Below are 21,371 nucleotides of genomic sequence, written 5' to 3' on the forward strand. Positions count from 1 at the left end.
CAGATCATGACACACCCATTATCTGTAGCTGGTTATCCTCACTAGGGTCGCTAGCTAGCTGGTGCCTATCCCAACTGTCAACGGGCAGTAGGTGGGGGACACACCGGACTAGTTGCCAGCCAATCATAGGGCACAGTGACGAAAAACCATTCACGCACCCAATCTCACCTAAGAACAATTTAGAGTCTCAAATACACCTGCCATGCATGTTTTTGGATTGTTGAAATAAGTCGGAGGGAACGCACACAGGCTCAGGGAGAACCTGCAAAATCTGCACAGGTCGGCGCGAGCTGGATTTGAAATCGGGACTGAACCGTGAGGCGGACGTGTTAACCACTCAAATAAAAGACAAATAAAAACACACATATATGCCAAAGACATAAAAAGATGTAAAACTGCAAATGAATCAAGTTGAAGTACTCAATTCTTTTCAAACTCCACTCTCCTTATTTGTGAAACAGTGTAATAAACTGATAAATAAAATGATAATAATAATATAATAAAATATAATCACAATGATTTTTGATTTTGATGTTTCTTCTTTTGGGATTTGTGGAAGTTGTCTGCAGCCAACTTCAATAATACCTAATATGCATTGCATATTTGATCTTAAATTTAGGGAAACAACATTTCTGTTTGGTTTAACATTAAGTTTGACATCGGTGTGTGTGTGTGTGTGTGTGTGTGTGTGTGTGTAAAAGTATTGAAACCGCGTGATGAACGTGTGAAAAAACACACCACATACAATCAGTGATCCACAAACACGTTCAAAAATTCACAAGCAGAGTTGAATATTTAACTGTTAAGTCATTATATGCACGCACAACATTGAAAAAAAAACACATGTAAATTGTGTAAATATTTGAGGTTCCGAAAAAACATGTAAATTACGGATGTTTCTTGATCTGAAAAAAGATGTGAATATCAAAAACGAGAAATGTCTTCCCATATATGTATTGGAAATGATGCACACAAAAAATCCTGAAAAACTATTTTGTGACTTCACAAGTCACGGCCTACTAATTTGACATTTTAGGTTCTATTAAATCAGGGTTCAACGGATCAAAATAAGACAGAAGCCCAGCTCTTTCCTCCTTTTTGTCTCGTTCCTTGTCAGTGTCTGTGTTTCCTCCTCTATCTTCACCCACCCCCTCCCCACCCGGTCTCTGTGGCTGGTGGCGACACTATTATCGATGTAAACACTGTTTTCTCTCATTAATTTATCAGCTCAATGGAGGGGGGGGCGGAGATAATGGCTTTCATTTGGCCAAGGTCAACAATCAGCACATTCCTCAGTCGTTCAAATATAATGCACACATTAACTTGTGTCCTCCAATACACACACACACACACACACACGTACACTCATGCACACACACTGCTTATAGCCTGTCACTGGGCATGCAATACTGTTCTGCCAAGGTTAATATAAAGTATTTAATCCCGAGTTTGAATATTGACAAAACCTTGGAGTGGTTAAATATATCTCTGGTCAGATGACGTACCTGGAATCAGATAACCTCTGAAAATTGTGTTTGAAGGGTGGAAAGTTTTTTGTAAATAATGAGATGCAATACAAGTGTTGTAGCTGGAAAAATTTTGCTTTTACAAATACATATTTTCCTTGTGTTTTAATCATTTTAGTGAGTAAGAATGTCATTGAATGTCACCTGGTACATTAGCCTGACTTTTTTGCAGGTAGTTTGGGTTCTGTTTTTACTCAGTGATGTTGGGAATGTGCAAATAAATTGTTGTCGGTCTCTATCCACCCTATGAGCCTTTTCCTGAATTGTCAGTGTGATTTCCGATATAGTAACGAACCTGATTTGTTTGCATGGCAGCAAGTTTGTAGGCGTCCACGTTATATGACAATTTCAGACTTATTGGTGAAATGTTAGTTGTTGTAGCGGCACAGTGACAGAGTGGTTAGCACGTCCGCCTCACAGTTCAGAGGTCTGAGTGCAAATCCAGCTCGCTCTAGTCTTCCTGTGTGGAGTTTGAATATTGTCCCTGTGCCCATGTGTGTCTCCTCCGGGCACTCCAGCTCCCTCCCACACTCCAAAAACATGCATGATCGGCGTATTAGATACTCTAAATCAGGGGTCACCAAACTTTTTGAAAGTGAGAGCCACTTCTTTGGTACTGACTAATCCGAAGGGCACCAGTTTATGTGAAGACACCGATCATGTCAATGATTTCTCACAGAAATTAAGGAAAAGCTGTCGTATGTATGTAAATCAAGTGAAATATGTAATATATGTAAACATGTAATGTAATTGTATGTAACATTCCTAGAAAATCACACTGTTCTATCACTTGTGAGCTATTTGCAGAACAGGCCTGCAGGCTACTCATTTGATCCTCTCAGCCCGTGGGCTTCAAGTTGCTGACTCTTGCTCTAAATTGTCCATTGGGCGTGTGCATGGTAAAAATCTTAAGCGCATAAAAAGGCAGCACTATTTAACATGCTGAAGATAAGAAATAACATGTTATCCATGGTCACAAGTTGTTGGATCAACAAACAAACTAATTTTGGGCATATTATCATAAATGACAACATTCTTCCAGAGAAAGTACATTTTACAGACACTCGTGGGCCAGATTTCCCAGCGACAGAACAACATGTGTGTGACCGACAGTGACTTCCCCCTACAGAAGCCACACCGTCCTTCCTCAGTACAAAATGTAATATTAACAGCAGCCAGAGGCTGCGCCAAAAAACAAAGATCAAGCCAAACAAAGCACAAATGAATGAACTGTTAAAGTCTACTGTAAACTAAATCAGTTCCAAACATTATTATTTTGGGTGCTGCCCATGCAGCCTGGTACCAGTAGATCCATGGACCAGTACCGGGACAATCAGTATTATTTTAATTGTTGACTGAAAGGGGAGGGGTGGCGAGGTGGCGAGGTGAATAGCACGGCCGTCCTCACGGTTCAAATCCACCTGGCTCCGGCCTTCCTGTGTGGCGTTTGCATCTTCTCCCCGAGCCTGCGTTCTCTCCCGGCACTCCGGCTTCCTCCCACACTCCAAAAACATGCATGGCAGGTGAATTGGACATACTAAATTGTCCATAGGAGTGATTGGTGCGTGAATGGTTGTTTGTCTCTGTGTGTCCTGCAATTGGCTGGCAACCAGTTCAGGGTGTCCCCCGAAGCCTGCTGAGATAGGCGCCAGCAAGCCTGCGACCCCTGTGGGGATAAGCAGCTCTAGAAAATGGATGGATGTATTGACTGAAAGGGGAATGCTCAGTTTTCAGCTCTTAGTATGATTAATTTTAGTCTCACGTAACTGCACACAATGTGTTGATATTCCATCCATTTTCAATAGCGCTTGTTAGCACTGGAAAGAGTTGGAGGCCATTCATTCTGGCTATGGGTGAGAGACTGGACTTGTTTCCTACTGACTGTAGATTATGTAGTTGTGAAAGAAACATCCACTCATAGTCATTTATACCTTTGGAAAATTTTGAGTGGGAACAAAAGCAGAGGACAATAACATGCAATCCAATATTGTTCAAACCAGAAACTCAGAACTGTGAGGCAGGGATCCTAACCACTAACCTAAAGAACTATTACTGACCTTGGTTAAAATTATGTTGTTGAAATATTTTGAAAATACCACAGTTTTTGGCACAACTCTTGTACTGATTCCCATTAGCCTGTTCTACTATTCACAAGTCTTTTGTGAATGCCTCTGTGTGTGCATGTTGGCTATCTATTGAACATTTAACCATCAACTGTGTGTGTTAATCCCCCAATTGTTGACTTTACCCTGAGAAATTTGTGAAGCATTACACAATACAGTGGCCCAGATCAATGAGCATACTGTTGGTTTTGGAAGAGTAAAATGTGTGTGAGGCCATTGAACCTGACCAAATTTATTGTGTAAATGCAATTATGACCTCGAAATTCCCCAATATAGTCTCAAATAGCTTCTGATTTTCTTTTAAAACACACTTTGATTTCATGAACATTTCTTCAACAACTGTAATTGCCTACTCAAAAAATACAAGCAAATATTGTACGATCAATCAGTTGCTCTGGTATCTGTCCCTGCTATTCTGAGAGTTCACTAAATTATTAACCTAATCTTGATACTGAAAAACTCCCTCTCACAGTGTTTGCATGAGGTCTCAATGATAAGATGGTAGATGTTGAATAAGGTGATGGGACAACCACTGACATTAACAGTTTGGTAATCTGGGAGTGTGTTTGATTTTGTAAAAAATCTAACTTAACCTTTTTGTGTCCAACTAATATCCTTTACCCATACTTCAATACTGAGTAAAAGTCTTGGAATACCGATTTTTTCTTTTAACAGAATTGTTATTTTTGCATTAATATATGTAATTACCATATTGTTAATAGTTTAAAATTGTTTTCTTAAGTACAATTTGCTCACTCGACATTGTTAACAGGGATGTTGCAAAACTTTGTACTGTTTTTTTTTTTTCCTTCCATCTTCTTTATTGTCTTTTCCTTAGAAGGGTACTTCCTCATGGTAAACCAAACCTCTCCAGTGTTTATCCACAGTCTTTATACAGTGTGTCTGTATGAAGGATATCCATGTGTAAAAGGTGTGGTGATCATGAGTAGTTGGCTCATGCGCAAGGACTTAGACTTTGGATGCATAGTTTAGTAGCACCGTCACATAAGACTCTGAGATCTGCATATGAGTTGGATGTTGGATATAACTTGGATATATGGAAAATTCAAGTTTGAACTGTTTTACATTTTTTTGCATATATGTATATTAGTATTTGTATATTAGTGCTGGATCGATTTATCGATTATTTGAGATGTGAAGTGATGCAATATTTGTATTACACTACGATGTTCAGTTTCCAATATGTCGCATATAGGTTTTTAAATGCTTTATTTTTTTATTTATTTTTTATAAATGCACTCCAGAGTGGCTTTCATTTCATTCATCATTCCAAGCGCTTCAAAAACACCACATTAAATGTTACAATACATAACCTTTCTAGTGAGGCAATGTTCCAAAGCAAAAATGGCGGCAGAGGACGAGGACAAACAGCAGAAAAATAAAATTTTATGACACGACGATAACATTTCCTTTAGTCCAGGTGTTGTAGTCATATCTCAGACTTCCGTACTGTGTTCAAGTCATCCATAGTAAACTCCTGTATGTGTTCGCGAGAAGCACGATAACATCCGAGTAGCCATATTAACGAGCAGTAGAATCGCATGTGTTTAATTCATATGGGAATTTTGCAAGTTCGAGTTTTCTTTTAGTTATTTCATTTTGTTTCTTTTATAAGCTAAGTAATTTTCGTAATGAAAAAACTTGCGAGCGACGTCACAGATGAGTTTCTTTCAATCAAACCGCAGAGCAGAATACAACCTTGTCAACGTGGCGTGTTTTTTCTTTGTAAAGCCGGATGTAGATCACGTTCCTTTCCCTGTTTGATGCTTTCTTGAACTGTGGAATTGACCACTGCGCACTGTGGCAGAGCAGAGCTTTTAAGTTATGCTCATGCACATCCCATGTTTTCCTTTTCTGAGGATATTTGTTTGTTTACTGAAGCGGCTTAGACTGGCTGTCGGCAGCGTATCAGTGTTATGTCCAAATAACTCAATTTTAGTTTTATCAGTCCATAGCACCTTATTCCAAAATGAAGCTGGCTTGTCCAAATGTGCTTTTGCATACATCAAGCAACTCTGTTTAGGGTATGTGCACAGAAAAGACTGTGCACACGTTCTGTAAGTCCCATGAACTTCATTTCACTTCTCAAATATCACTGATTTTATTCACGTTTGTTCATAGATGGAAATAAAAGGGCTGTCACAATGGTTATTAGTAGCAAACATAAAATGTTTAATGACAAAACACATCAACACACAGATTAAGTTTTTACTGTGGCGTTTTCTAACTTTCTATTGACTATTCTGAGACATTGTTCATAACTAAACATTATTTTAATGACTGCAGAAACACATGGAGAGAAATAAGAAGTTAGTTTTCTACTTTAACTTTGTGATTTATTGGTTAACAATAAATAAACCTACCAAATGTGGCATCTCATCCCGTTCAGGTCATGTCACCACCGTTGCCAGCTACCGTGAAGTCAGACGTTGCTTGCTCACGTAATCTATTTTATAATTTTTTGAACATGTATAAAACGAAAAGATAAATGAATACAGTTAGGACGAGAACTTTCACTAACCCTAGCCCGTATTTACATTTACACATTCAAAAAGCAGTAGGAAGAAGTGTTGTAGAAGTACATGATTGCAAAATATATATATATATATATATATATATATATATATATATATATATATATATATATATATATATATATATATATATATATATATATATATATATATATATATTTATATTCAACCAGAAATATAATTAGAAATCAGAATGTTCACATGACTGAAACAAACTAACATTTTAAACTATTAAAAAGATGATAGCTGTTGTAATTTTTTTCTGCAGTACTGTTTATTTCTCTTCTTTCAAATCTTCTGATTTCCTGGTCATTATTTTATTCTTACATGAAAACCTGCTTTATTTGTATCAAAATCATTTGCGTTATACTTAAAATATTCTGTTGTAGAATTATAGATATCCACAAATTACAAAAGTAACCAAAAATGTCACATTTTCCCCAAGGAACAGTTTATTTGACATTTTTTCATTAGTTCATTTCAAAGTGATTATTTCAATAAATTTACAATTAAAATGACTTACAGAACACTTTCATAATCTACTAATTTTACAGTATATAATATAATATATATATATATATATATATATATATATATATATATATATATATATATATATATATATATATATATATATATATATAAAAAAGCACACAAACACACATCTTACCTGTGGTGCCAATAGTAAAAGAGGACACTATATAAGGCCACTTTCTCGTTTAAATTCTAAAATATACACGTACACATGTAATAGTCGAACACAAGACTACTGACAACCTTTTTGTGGGAGGACATTTTTACAATGTATTTTCCATTTCGAGGGGAATGTGTGAGTTATGTTGAAGAGGTTGATGGAATAAAACACAATTGATTGTTTGATTTGATTGATTTCGCAGTGCATTTTTTTTCTTTGTGTCTTCAGCCTCAGAGCTGCTGGGCCTGTGTGACGTCATTGTCGTCCTCGATGTCCAGCTCCATGTCTGTATCGTCTGAGAGGCTCCAATCTGGCTCCGTGAAGGACTGCTGTGGTGACACTGATCGCACAACTTGTCCAGCTTCAACTACGTGGGATTCTGCCACAGTCCGTTGCTGTTCTGCGCACAGGATTCCAGACTGCTGTGAGGTCCCATCACCTTTGTCAGTCCTCCCAGCCGCATTACTGATGTCTTCCTCCGGCTTACCTCCTTGCGGATTTTCCTGATCCATGAAAACATTGAACATACAAGTTGTATGAAAAAAACAGAACAATTGGAAAAGGAATCGTGGAAAGTGTGGTTTTAAAAAAAACAACCTGTTTGAGTCTTCGCCACTTTGCTCGTCGATTTTGAAACCAGGTTTTAACCTGAAAATATACCCATTTGATAATTAGTATCTGCTTATTATCAGGATTGCCATAATATTTTAATAATATTGACTCAAAATTTTATTGATCCAGCAGCATTGCTTTATGGCCGTGCTATAAGAGTAAAAGGATAGTTCAGTAAACAATGTAAACCTACCATTGTAGGATATTATTAATATTATTAGTAGGAGTAGTAGTATTTTTATTATTATTCATTTAATAATAACAATAATGTTACTATTTGACGGCAGCTCGCTGGTGCAGTGAATAGCAGTTAAAGGGACTCAAGTTCGAATCCACCTGGCTCCCGCCTTCCTTTGTGGAGTTTGCATGTGTCCCCGAGCCCGCGTGGGTCCCTCAGGGCACTCCGGCTTCCTCCCACACTCCAAAAACATACATGGCAGGTGTTTTGGACATACTACATTTTCCTTAGGTGTGATTGGGTGCGTTAATGGTTGTTTGCCTCTGTGTGCCCTGCGATTGGCTGGAGACCAGTTCAGGGTGTCATCCACCTACTGCCCGATGCCAGCTGGGATAGGCACCAGCAAGCCTGCAACACTTGTAAGGATAAGCGGCTCTAGAAAATGGATAGGTGGATTTTACTACCGATATTTCAACGATCAGCTTTGATAAGTAAACATCTTTGTGTGCAGTTTGTGTAAAGGTGAAGATTCCTATCCTTTTTCTTCTTCATTCGTTATTGTCTTTGTTATTATTAAATACATTTGAATAATGTTAAATTATTAACGAATGCCAGGTTATTGAAATGCAGTGCAGTCATCAACTCTCATTAATTATCTCATTGAACTTCAGTTCTATACAGCAATAAGACTGTGCCTCTTCTCCAACAATTTTAGTGTTTGCGCACCTGACGTTCGCTTAGCTGCAACATCTTGGCAAGTCGTTTCCTCTCTGGAGGTGAAAGGTACTTCTGTGTCTCGAACTTCTTCTCCAATTCAATGGTTTGGTCATTAGAGAAGCGGACCTGGCCGCCTTTTCGCTTATGTAAGGGTCGCTGGATGAAGGGGGTCCACAGCAGAGGTTTCCCTTTGGGAAAAGTCAAGTAGAGAAAATGTGTTTTTTTTTTATCATTAAATAATATTGTTTAACAAAAATTAATAACTGGAATACGGCCTCAGCATGTGTTGACATCTTTCTGAGCAGACATAGGAACATTACAGAAGAATTACAGTGTATGGCTGAGAAATGCAATTTAACAAATTGGAAACACTTTTATATTTTATGAATCAAATTTACATTTTTGAAAACAAGGGAACACAAGCCAAAACATGTTTACATTCTACAAAGCGAATTACCAAAAGGCATAGCACATTTACAATACACAACACAAATTACCGAATTTTCAAAAACAAAATTAACAAACCGGCAAGACCAGGCAAATTTACATTTCAGAAAACAAATAATAAAAGCCAAATTATTTTATTGTGAAAAAAAGTTAGCAGAACAAGGAATTAATTTACATTTCAGGAAACGAATGAACGAAATACATTTACATTTCACAAAAAAAAAGACAAAAAAGCTGAAACACATTTACATTTCACAAAACACAGCAACAAGAACCGAAACAAATGACAAGTAAGACAAACCTGAAAAGGAACTAAACATATTGCAGGAAGACACCGGAAGTCTTGGTAGAACCTAGAATGTGTTTTGAGCAGTTGGGTAAAGGGAGAGTTTTTCTGTTTCTGACTACCCCCTTGCTCACTGACTATTCTTGCCTGCCTGTGCACCAAGTTAGCCCGTATCCGACCACTCGCCAGCCCTCGACTACTCCTGCCTGCCCGTGTGTTGATCCTGACTGGCCTTGACGGTCCACCACAGATGCTGGGTCAGGCTCTCCTGAGAACGTCTAGCAGAGTCCCCTCTCAGAAGGAGTTTCTTCAACTCCCACCTCCAGCAGAATTTCTCCCACACCCCAGGAGAGGCTGGGGACATGCCATCTTTGTTGAGGCAGCTGATCAAAGTTGCGGTCGTGAGGTGGTTGATGCCTGTGGTAGTGGCCATTCCCATACTTGCTGGTGGACACCAGCTGACCTCAACTCGGACGATGCTAGCCAGTGGGCAGAGTCTGGGAACGCTTAGGTGGACTCTCCTATCTCAGTGGTCATTGAGGTGGTCAAAAAACTCCTTGGTGGCAAGGCGCCTGTGGTGCACAAGTCTGCCCTAAAGACTGTGGATGCTGTGGGACTGTCCAGGTTGACATGCCTCTGCAACATCGCATGTACATCGGTGACAGTGCATCAGGATTGACAGAACAGAGTGGTTGTACCCTTTTTAAGAAATGGAACCGGAGGAAGTTCTGTGGCGGGTGCTTCAGAAGAACGAGGTATCAAGGCCACTAATACAGGGTGTTCGGTCTTTGTCATACCAATCTCAGAGTTTGGTCATTATTGTCCTAAGTGTGTCAAATTAGTTCCCAGTGAGGGTTGCACTCCGCCAAAGTTGCTCTTTTTCACCGATTTTGTTCAGTATCTTCATGGACAGAATTGATCAGCACAGGCAAAGCGTTAAGGGGTTCCGATTTGGTGGTCTAAGCATTGCGTCACTTCTTTTTGCCGATGATGTGGTTCTGTTGGCCTCTTCAGATCGAGATCTAAAACTCGCATTGGAGAACTTCGCAGAAGAGTGTCTCTGGGTCGGAGATGAGTTCTTGCCTCAATTGGAGGAATTAAAATATCTTAAAGATTTGTTCACAAGTGAACACAGGATAGAGCAGGAGATAAACAAACGGATCGGTGCTGCGACCACTGTGATGCAGACACTGTACGCATCTGTAGATAAAGAAGCTGAGCTCAAAGACAAAGCTCTCAATTTACCAGTCAGTCTAAATTTCTCCCCTCAGCTATGGTCATGACGTGTGAGTCATGACCAAAAACAAGATGGATACAAGCGGCCAGAATGATTTTCATCTGCAGGGTGTCCGGGCTGTTGCTTAGAGATATGGTGAGAAGCTCAGTCATCCAGGAGGGGCTTAGTGTTGCGCCGCGTCTCCTCCAGGTTAAGAGGAGCCAGTGGAAGTGGTTTGAGCATCTGGTTAAGCTTCCTCTTGGGCGTCTCACTGGTGAGATGTTCCGGGCACGTATAACCAGGATGAGGCCCTGGGAACGACTTAGGGAACGGTGAAGAGACTATTTGCCATGGCCGGGGATCTTCCCGGAGGAGCTGGACGAAGTGACTGGGGAGAGGGAAGTCTGAGCCTCCTTGCTGAAGCTGCTGCCTCCATGATCTGACTCCAGATGAAGCGGTAGCTAATGGATGGATGGAATATTACATCTTAAATGCATTTACTGCAATACAATAGGAACACATGACATCAATTCAATTGCATTGCATACATTATGGGGCGAGATAGGACCAAACATGGTGATCTTTTCATCCTCTAGGATAACAGTGTAGAGATAGAGTGAGAAGCTCAGCCATCCAGGGGGGGGGCTTAGTGTTGAGCCGCTTCTCCTCCAGGTTGAGAGGAGCCAGTAGAGGTGGCTTGACCATCTACTTCAGATTCCTCCCGGATACATTCCTGGGGAAGTGTTCCAGGCATATCCCACTAGGACAATAGTTTTCAACCATTTTTTAAGTGATGTACCCCCTGGGAAATATCTTTTCCGACAAGTACCCCATAATCAGTGCAAATCATTTCGGGATAAAAAAATAAAAATAAAAATATAGACTTGAAACATGCCATCAGTGCTTGGTTTATTAAACTTTAGACCCTTTCAAACTTCATTTGTATTGGTCCTCAAAAAATAATCACACAAAGTGTCCTCTTATGGATCATAAAATAATATTATTACCAAAAAGAAAACTTAATTAGAGTGGACCCCCAGTTTACGACGTCCCTGCCTTATGTTTTTTTCGCCTTACGATGTGGACTGCGACGTTCTTTTGTCCCCTCTTTACAACATTTTTTTTTGCCTTATGACATAAAAAAAAAAATAAAATAAAAAAAAAAGGAAACTTCTCTTCTCAAACATGGCGGACAGTGTGCTCGCGTGTCTACTGGGGGCAATGCGGTCATGCGTCTCTTCAAGCATCACTGCCTACATCACTACAATGCTAATCCGTTATTGGTTGGCTTCGTGACTCCCTAAAATACTGGTCTACTATTGGTCGGTGTCACGGGTCACTAAGATGCTGGTCTGCTATTGGTTGGCACACAGGGTCACAAAGATGGCTGCCTAAAGACTTGATCTTGTTTAAGAGTGCTTTCAATATTGTATTCATAATGCATTTTAGTGCTTAATTCAAACTTTAATTGATTAACCATGGGTCCCAAGATTACTAGTGATGTTAAAGAGAGAAGTAAGAAGATGCTTGGTATGGAAACAAAGCTGGAGATAATCAAGAAATACAAAGAAGGCTAAACTAGCCAAGATTACCCTCACTAGGGAATATGGCCATTACAAGCTGTTACATTAATTTGAAGGTAAATAAATCCTTTCTATATTTTTTCTTTGTTATTTGACTGTATACATGCATATTATATATAAGTAGCACTTACTATACTATTTTGATACTAATTTTTAATATGTATGTACAATTTTGATGTTTTTACCTGGGGTTTTACACACATTAGCTAATTAACATAGGTTTGGATTGCCAGCCATATGGCGAATTCGCGTTACAATTCCAACCACAGAACGGATTAATCTGGTAAGCTGGGGGCCCACTGTATTAATAAATATTTATTCACAAAAATAATCAACAAAGTGTCAGATCTCTTCTCAAAAAGAAATAATTATGAATAAATATTTGTTCACAGAAAAATGTTCAACATCAAGCGTCCTGTTTTGGGATTACAGTAAAGATATCTACAAGAAAATAAATCATTAAATTAATTATTAATAAATATTTGACCTGAAAAAAATAATCAGCATGAAGTGTCAGACCTGTTTTCAAAAAGAAAAATTTATAAATAAATATTCATCCACAGAGAAATACTCAGTTTAAAGTGTCCTCTTTTAGGATCATAGCAGCAATGTGTTCAAAAAAATTAAATCATTAACTTGACATGGAACGAGAGGTGGCATGTCAAGTTAAGTTTATTTATAAAGCACATTAAAAACAACTTCAAAGGGCTGACCAAAGTCCTGCACAATTATTAAAATACAGAGCAAGTTATTGCACACAAATATATAATATAATTTGTTTTGTTTGTGTGATTTAAAATCTCAAGTACCCCCTGATGTTCCTTCATGTCCCTCCAGGGGTACTAGTACCCCCATTTTAGAACCACTGCACTAAGCAATAGGCTCCAGGGACAACTCAGAACATGCTGGAGAGATTAGGTTTCTCTGCTACCCTACAAACTCCTGGGGATTCCCCAAGAAGAGCTCGACATGGTGGCTGGGGAGAGGGAAGTCTGGGTTTCCTTGATAAACTGCTGCAAAATGTAAATGTATTTTGTTTTTTGTAAATTTGTTTTGAGAAATGTAACTGTGTTTTGGATTTTCATTTATTCTCTGAAATGTAAATTTGTTTCAGCTTCTGCTGATGTGTTTTCTGAAAAGTAAATTAGTTTCATTTTTTGTTCATTTGTTTTTTTTAATTTGAATATTTTCATCTCTTGTTAATTTGTTTTTTCTGTTTTTGGTCATTTCTTTTGTGAAATGTACATTTGTTTTGGCTTTTGTAAATTTGCTTTCTGAAATGTAATTTTGTTTATCCTTTATTCATTTATTTTATTAATTGTAAACCCCAGTGGTGGACTGTCAGGGCCAGCAAGGCCTCGGCTGGCCTAATACAACTTGACATTATCATAACTAAAATATACATAAAATATATATATGACATATATATATATATATATATATATATATATATATATATATATATATATATATATATATATATATATATATATATATATGATATATGATATATACACACATCTTACCTGTGGTGCCAGTAGTAAAAGAGGACACTATATAAGGCCACTTTATCTCGTTTAAATTCTAAAATATACACGTACACATGTAATAGTCGAACACAAGACTACTGACAACCTTTTTGTGGGAGGACATTTTTACAATGCATTTTCCATTTTGAGGGGAATGTGATTACAGTACATCCATATGGTTACACTCCTAAGTGCTGCAGTTTTAGTTTTGAGTTTTTAGCCAATTCAAATTCAGCTATTATGTGTCCCTGAGCCCGAAGCGCTGGGCATTAGCTTGAACAGTATGAAGGCTTTTGTGCAATGTGCAATGACATATTGTGATACAGGCCCATATTTTGTTTGACAGCTGCAATAGCCAATCAAAAGCGCCTTCAAGAATCTGCACGTAAACTGCATCATGAAGCTTACTGCAGGAAGGAGGTGCTATATTGATCCACCATGTTAACAGTGAAACTAGTTCAATTAAGTTATTACAAAAATAAAAAAAAACATGTTAGTAAACCAGCTAACGTTAGTGTTAGCTACATCAAAGCCAGACTCACCGACACGTTTTCTTTTTTACCCCCCAATGGCTGAAGAAGAGCAAAAAGGAAATTGGACTGACGAGACTCAGCATTGATGTTCATGTCAATACAAAATGATTTCTTATTGGAAATGAAACTCGAAGACATACTCTACAAGCAAGTCAGGAACGTCTTTCTGAGAAAAAAAAGATGAATAGATTTTGTATTGAAATAACTTGGGGACAGCCGTTTTTGGGTGAGTTGTTATGTTTTTGTCATTTTATGCCATTCATACTCAATTGTCATGTTTGGTTGTCTTTTGTTGTTGTCGGGTTTTGTTCACGTTTCTGTTCCACTCACGTCTACCTTTATTGTCTACGTTCTCGTTTGTTTGATTTGTTCAGTTTTGCGCCTGGTTCGGTCCTAGCTCATTTCCTTGTCAAAAGTTTCTTTTTTTTGAGCCACATATTTTTCAGTTTTCCTGCATTTTTGGGGTCCCCTTCCTTCCTTCTCACCATGCCCAGGTGTGACACTTATTTTAAATCGCCATTTGTAAATTAGCATACAATGTTGTTTAAGCTTACCTGTTCTTCGTGGACAAATAAAACTTCGTGGACAAATAATTTGAAATTTGTATTACTTATTCTAAGTTTGGCACGTAGAATGATACGTTTTATTTGCTGATGCGGGTTTATTGATGTTTAAATGCTATGAAAAAAAGCGTGCGCAGCCAAGTCATGCGGAGGAGGTGTCCAGTCACTGAAGGCCGAAGTGTGAAACGCACGGACTGCCACTGGTTAACCCGTTAGACGGCAGTTATTTTTCAACATACATTTTTATCACTAATGGAAAAGGTTGTAGAGTGGTTCAATGTTGCTACTTTGGTGCTGAAAGGGTTCATTCGTTTCGTGAAAAGTAAATTTGTTTCAGCTTTTGTAAATTTGTTTTGTCATGTACGTTTGGTTTGGTTGTTGTAAGTTAGCTTTCTGAAATGTAAATTTATTTCAAGTTTTTGTTCGTGTATTTTCTGAAATGATAGTTTGCTTTGTTTTTCGTTCATTTAGTTCTGAATAATGAAATAGTTTCGGTATTGGTTCATTTGTTTTCTGAATAATAAGTTCGTTTCCGCATTTATTAATTTGTTTTCTGAATTATGAATTTGTGTCATAAAATGTAAAAGTATCTTGCAGTTTGTTAATTTGTTTTGCTTTCTTCAGCTGCAATAAAGAATACCTTTTATCATTGCCCCTATTGAATTAAATGTTGCACCTTTATATAAAATTACTTTTGCTTTGTTTTCTTTTTTTTCCCCATCAACTCGTTGTTTGACAGTGGATTTGGTAATTTAACTTTATAGTATATTTTGTAATATTGATTATTCGTTCATCTTTATCCTTTTGCACATTATGACCAATTGCTCTTTTAGTAAAATTGAAAACGCTTGACGATTGTAATTTAAGTATGACGAAGGAAAATCTTTAAAATCTTAATAATCGTTATGACTTGTCAATGTCAATTATACTGAAGAAGAAGAAAAAAGCCATAGTTAAAGTATGAAAACATTGCACTCAATTGACAAGTAGGCTCAGTATGTGACAATTCGAACTGCTGCTAATTTGATTAATACTTGAGTTTCTTGAAATTTTCATTGAGGACTTGGTTAATTAGCAATAAATCAGGCCTCTTAATTTAATTTTAAAGTGCGCTGCGTTAGGACATGATATACTCTATTCATCCATCTAGCCATACATGCACGTTAACGTGATCAGACGCGCACACCGTTACCAAGACTTATTTCATTTGTAAATTAGTTTCATGAAATGTAAAAGTGTTTTACAGTTGTCTTGTTTTGTTGTTGTTGTTTTTTTTTGCACTTCTAAGCCGCCTCAAAGAATAATTTAGACACATTTCCCTGCATTTAATTCCATGTTGTACATTTCCATAAAATTATTGTTTCTTTATTTTTTTATCAGAGCGTTGGTTGCCGGTGGATTTGGTTAACTTTGGTTTAATTTGTAATCAATCTTATTATTATATCATTGTCCTTTGGTGCATTGCGACCAATTGCTCAATTGTAAAATTGATAAACTATTGTATTTTAAAAATGACGAGAAAAGGCTTTCAAATCACTATACCAATACAATGGCAATTATTTTAATAAAAAAAAAACAGTCATGAAGTTAAAATACAAAAAAATAAATTAATAAATCTATATTGATAATTGGGCTCGGTATATGACAACTCGAACTGCGAGCAACTTCAATTTCATGGAATGTTTAGTGATGACCTGATATTGCAATTCTATCGATAAAACAGATATGTTCTCATTTTATTTTAAATGGTTTTATGTTAACTTGTGTCATTTTTATTATAGTTCATCATGTCAAGTTTTTGTTGATGTTTTTGAAAAAGGTTATCGTTATTATTATTATTATTATTATTATTATTAGTAGTAGTAGTAGTAGTAGTAGTAGTAGTAGTAGCATTGTTGTTATTATTATTATTATTATTATTATTATTATTATCATTATTATTTAGTGATAAAAATGTTTAGGTCAGGGCTTTTCCCTGATGAACCACATCTACACCTTAGAAAATTATTGGCACAGAGCAAACATTTGGTGCTTGAAAAATATTTCAAGGCTGTTTTCCCGTCAGGTTAATAGTGAGGAACAAACAATAGTTCTTGCTTGCAGCTGTGCACTGGCCTGCTGCATTTACGCTTTCTTTTTCGGGAAGGTCGTGACAGAGACTAAACTATGGCCAAATATCCGCTTCATGTGTTTCCTGCTTTGTGGCGTGATTATGGGCGATGGCATGCACCGACAGACACGCATGTCCTCTTCTCATTTACACAATCAAAGTCTACGAGGTGAAAGTGCTTTTTGCCCCTTGTTTTTTTCATTGTTTTTGGTGTTATTTGAAACTATAAGCATTCAGATTGGCATGAGATTTTGATGTTTCTCAAACAGACCTCACGCCGAAATCAATAAATAAAAGTCATCTTATCAAATAAAATAAGAAAAAAAAGAGAAAAAAATCATTGTTACAATGCGACGTAAACTAAAAAAATCCGATCTAGGTCCAAGTTATTAATTCATTTTACTATACGCTTTGAATGATTTGTGATAGAATGTTCGCAACGAATGTATGCAACGGTTTTTTTTTCTTTAAACTTAATTTTAAGCGGAACTCAAACTTCAAACTGGGCTGTTTTGAAGTTGTCTCGTTCATTCAAATGTGACACTTTTTCGCAAATAGGTGTAGCCCTGTTTGCAATCATAAAGAAAGTCAGTCACATCCTCGCTGGCCAAGCAGAGGAAGTGCAACAATATGTGAAAAACGGATCCCGGGCTATCAGAGGCCGAGTGTTTCCTGAATATGTCTGTATTGAGGATGTCGATAAAATAATCAGCAGCGTGCAGCGGGCTCCCGAGGAAGCGGCTGTCCGGAGTGAGACAGGAAAACATTCAACAGCTTCTGAGACCAGATTTACTCCTATCGACAACCTCGCGGCTTCCGCCAGGCAACCGAACAAGACCCCGGAGCTCATTCAGCACAACACTAAAGTCACATGACCCGCTTGTCACGCTTCACTTAAAAGAACTTTATCGCCTGCAATATCAGACCCACGGAACTACAAGCCCATTAAACAATTCTATCTATGCAACCACATTTGTCCACTGGCTCGAATATAAGAGAGGCGCCATTAAAACATTACAGTTTCCTGTCAAAGGCATGCGCGCGCACAAAATAACTAGAGATTTAGGGGGCACATATGTTTTAGTCACTGCATGGCTGCCTTGGTCCTCTGATGTTTCTGAACAATAGATGCAGGAAAACAAGTCAAGGTTATCACACAGGTAGAAAAAAATAGTTGAATTCAAAATTCAAAACGGCAAAAGAAACAATTAAAATAAGATAAAAGAAATTGTTTGGGTTCGTTGCGTTTTCGGCAAACAAAAATAAGTTCATAGAGCAAACAACTAGTGCCAAATTTTTATTTTAAAGTCTCTCCAACTTAAATTATAGTTTTCGCTTCTCTCCCAAATCCAAGTTGTGTTATTTTAGGCCAAGTGGCGTCTGAGGACCCCCGCGGTTTCGTTTTATATACACATATATATACACATATATATATATATATATATATATATATATATATATATATATATATATATATATATATATATATATATATATATATATATATATAAAATTTATATTCAATTGTAACGGTATTAATGATTATTTAATTATGCAATCAATTCGACTAGTTTGATAAAAAAAAGGAATCATTTTTAAATTTCTCAAAATGAGTCTGATGAAGCCAGCAAAGCTAAAGTAGGATTTTATTTTATAAATCAAACCCAGTTTTGTTATTTTATAAACTTGAGTATAAGCTGAAAAGTAATAATTATGCTTGTTGTCAAAATGAATCTGTTGGAGAATAAAAAGGGCACTTATGATTGGTTTAAATTTGTAGTTTTATTTGTTTGTTGTGTTTTTGCAAACACATGCATATATCATTGATAATTTTACTTTCTAAAAGGGGTCCCTGACTCCCAAAAAATTGAGAACCCCTGATTTAGACAAAAACAAACAATCCATCACCACCAAAGGCACTCTGGTTTGTTAGGCCCCTAACATACAGTGTACTTCGATTGATTTGTTGGGATTACATGTTAAAAATGCCTTTAGAAGGCTCTGATAGTGCAGATGTTGTTTTATTTATTTATTTATTTTGTGTCTTCAACGTGCACTACACCCAGTTTTATATGCATGCACGACCAAGCGTGAGGCTCTTATACAAAAATAATGTTGATGTGCCTGCAACAAAGCCACAAAGATTCGCCATGCTCCATTGTGCACGGAGTCACTTTCTGTTCATCAGTGTTTACTTGACCAAATTGTTTTGGACGCAATCTCTAATTATGGAACGAGATTTTTTTTTTCCCGGTACCCAGGCTAATTAATTCAGAATCTACGGCAACTGTTTGTTTTGTGTCCCGTGTCAAGCAAAAAAGGCTTAGGTGTCATTTATAAGTCACTGAATGCGCTAAAATGCATGTATAGGATGATTAAAACCACATAATAAGTGGTTTTCCCCCATCGTGAGGCCTAAAGCGCATTCCACGGTCTCTCTTATTATAAATAATAAACAATAATATTCTTGCAAAGGCAAAATAATAACACCAATGTTGTATCAATAATACCAATTAGCTTTGTGTTACATTGGCTATTATGAAAGCGTGTGCTGCAAAGTGGTGACAAACAGTTGCAAACAACTGCGTTGAACATTTTTTGTAAAACAAAGAAGGCTCAGACTCTCATGGCAAATATTTCACAAAGATGTCAAGATGCCAGGAGACGTAGGTCTATGCGTGTAGAACAAAATATATGGCACTAAGGGTCAGAGTTAGGTATTACCGCAGAAATACAACGCAGTTGCTGCATGCGCAAATCTACTCACCGAGGGGGTCATGTCTCAGTAGGGTATGCGCGTACTCCCCCAGGGCTCGGTGGTGCTGCTGTTGGTGGAAGGGGTAGACCGAGCCCGCGAATGCCCCAGCCGAAGCGTAAGTGGCCGTGAAAGCCGCAGTTGCGTGGTGGTGGGAGAGGGCCGGATGGATTGGCGTCGGTTCGTAAATAGGTGTCCGGTAAGTTGAGATGAAGTTTGTAAAGGAGGAGTTAGGCGACGGGAAAGTCGGCGTGGGGATGACCGGAGCGGAGGAACATGACGATGTGGTGCAGACGGACGAGGAAGACGACGAGGAGTTGCTGCTGCTGTGATCTGTCCTCCCTAGAATGTTTTCGATGTAGAAAGGAGTCGGGTGAGCTTGCTGGATGGCAGTCGGCGCGTAAAGAGGGACGCTCATTGTGCTTTGCTGCCCTTCTTGGTTTTGAATACAAGTTCAGTTCTTTTCCAGTACGGCGACCATTTGCTGTATCTGTTAAGTCGAAAAGACGATTTCCGTCGCGCGGGCTCCCTATCCAACTGTTGGACTGTTATCTGGCTGCAGGCGTAGAAGGGAGGAGATAAAAGGACGAGTCACTTCCTCCAGGTGGACGGCGAACGTTTCTGATTGGCTCCCTCTTCTCCTCCAATCGACTCGTGCAGACGTTCAGTCATCAGATGACAGTTGACAAAAGATAATTGCTTCTCACTATAACAAAGACCAGCGAATAATCGGGTTTCATTTTGTAAAATACTTTTTGTGATCTACAAAAATATGATTGACTGCTGAATTTCATGGCGATGGTGTTGCTTTTGAATAGCCTTCTTGCGTGGCTTGAAGGGTGGTTGGGGTATAAGCTAGAGCAGAGGAAAACTGTGATGAAAGTCACATTTTAGAAAATTAAATATTAAATTTGAATTATAGGCTTTGCTGACCACGTGTTTGTATAAACAGCAACGTAATTCCTGTTGCAGTTAGCCCAATTAACAGAGTATGCCAATTTATCGGTCCAATTAATTGAAATTGAAATGTGACGGTGAAAACAACAGACGGTTTACATGTTCACGAGTATTGTTTCTCTATCTGCAATACACTGCTCAACAAATGTTTACATTTTGTGAAGCAAGCCCAGAGCAAGAAAAAGTGTTTTTGACATTTCTTTTTCTGATTTCGGACATGCTCTCATTTGTTTTAGCATCCCTTTATTAAAAAAAAAAAATTAATATTAACTAAATAATAAATAATAACAAATGTAAAATAAAAATACATTTAGTAGCCTAATATGGATTTAAGGATATGTTCAACCGCAGGTGGATTTTCTTAAGGTCTATATGACTTTAAATGCATTGTAACATCCCCATATAATGCGAGCTTATAAGTAAATAAATGAATAAATAAATTCGTTTTGAAATCGGCGTCAAACATACGTGTATGCTGTTCATCTCTGATTAAAATTGCTGTTAGCTAGTGAGCACTGATCAAAAATCTTAAAGCTTACCACTAGCCAGCCATCCATCCATCCTCCCATTATCTTTAGAATTCGTTATTGAGTTTACTTACATAGAACTATGATTCTAATTTCCGAAAACGGTATTCATGTTTAAAGTATTTTAATTCGTGTGTGTTTAATATTAAACAAGGATACAGACAGTGATATACAGTATTTAACTGCTCTTTGACTAATCAGACAGCCCGTTATCTTGAAATATAATAGCCTTTAAGTCCAACAATCTTCTGAACGGTGCAGTTTCACGGTGAGTGATTAACTCAGGATTGAATGTTGAATGAAAGATATAGGCACACAATGATAATGAGTCTGCAGATGCATGCTTATCTTGCCTTACGAATCCTGTTCCAGGTTCTCTTTCCCAGTTGCATCCTGACTTGTTAATTTGTTTATGAGTGTTATTAACATGGTCACTATTGCCACGTCAATATGTGCAAAG

General features: G+C 37.6%; 1 protein-coding gene across 2 annotated transcripts; it reads right to left on the reverse strand.

Annotated features, from left to right (window-relative positions):
• Positions 1-6,855: 6,855 nt before the first annotated feature.
• On the reverse strand, positions 6,856-19,959 carry hhex (hematopoietically expressed homeobox). 2 transcript variants are annotated; one of them, XM_088439232.1, is made up of 5 exons: positions 19,440-19,959; positions 8,415-8,593; positions 7,496-7,546; positions 7,386-7,401; positions 6,856-7,298 (listed from the first exon to the last, which is right to left on the reverse strand). In XM_088439232.1, the coding sequence occupies exons 1-5, from the start codon at positions 19,843-19,845 to the stop codon at positions 7,129-7,131; spliced, it is 822 nt and encodes a 273-aa protein (XP_088295358.1). In that variant the 5' UTR covers positions 19,846-19,959; the 3' UTR covers positions 6,856-7,128. The 2 variants fall into 2 exon arrangements, with proteins under 2 accessions (XP_088295358.1, XP_088295357.1); XM_088439231.1 differs by having other exon boundaries at positions 6,856-7,401.
• Positions 19,960-21,371: the final 1,412 nt, after the last annotated feature.

Source organism: Hippichthys cyanospilos, chromosome 17 (genome assembly GCF_059441005.1).
Source record: "Hippichthys cyanospilos isolate Australia breed blue-spotted pipefish chromosome 17, RoL_Hcya_1.0, whole genome shotgun sequence".
NCBI classification, from domain to species: Eukaryota; Metazoa; Chordata; class Actinopteri; order Syngnathiformes; family Syngnathidae; genus Hippichthys; species Hippichthys cyanospilos.

Bases quoted from the DNA above. Each gene is read 5' to 3' on its own strand.
- hhex (XM_088439231.1), bottom strand. From the start codon at position 19,845: ATGAGCGTCCCTCTTTACGCGCCGACTGCCATCCAGCAAGCTCACCCG. The intron at 8,594-19,439 runs GTGAGTAGATTT...CTTTTCCCAAAG, and splicing joins ACTGAGACATGACCCCCTCG to GGAAACCTCTGCTGTGGACC. The intron at 7,402-7,495 runs GTTGTTTTTTTT...TTCATGGATCAG, and splicing joins AGTGGCGAAGACTCAAACAG to GAAAATCCGCAAGGAGGTAA.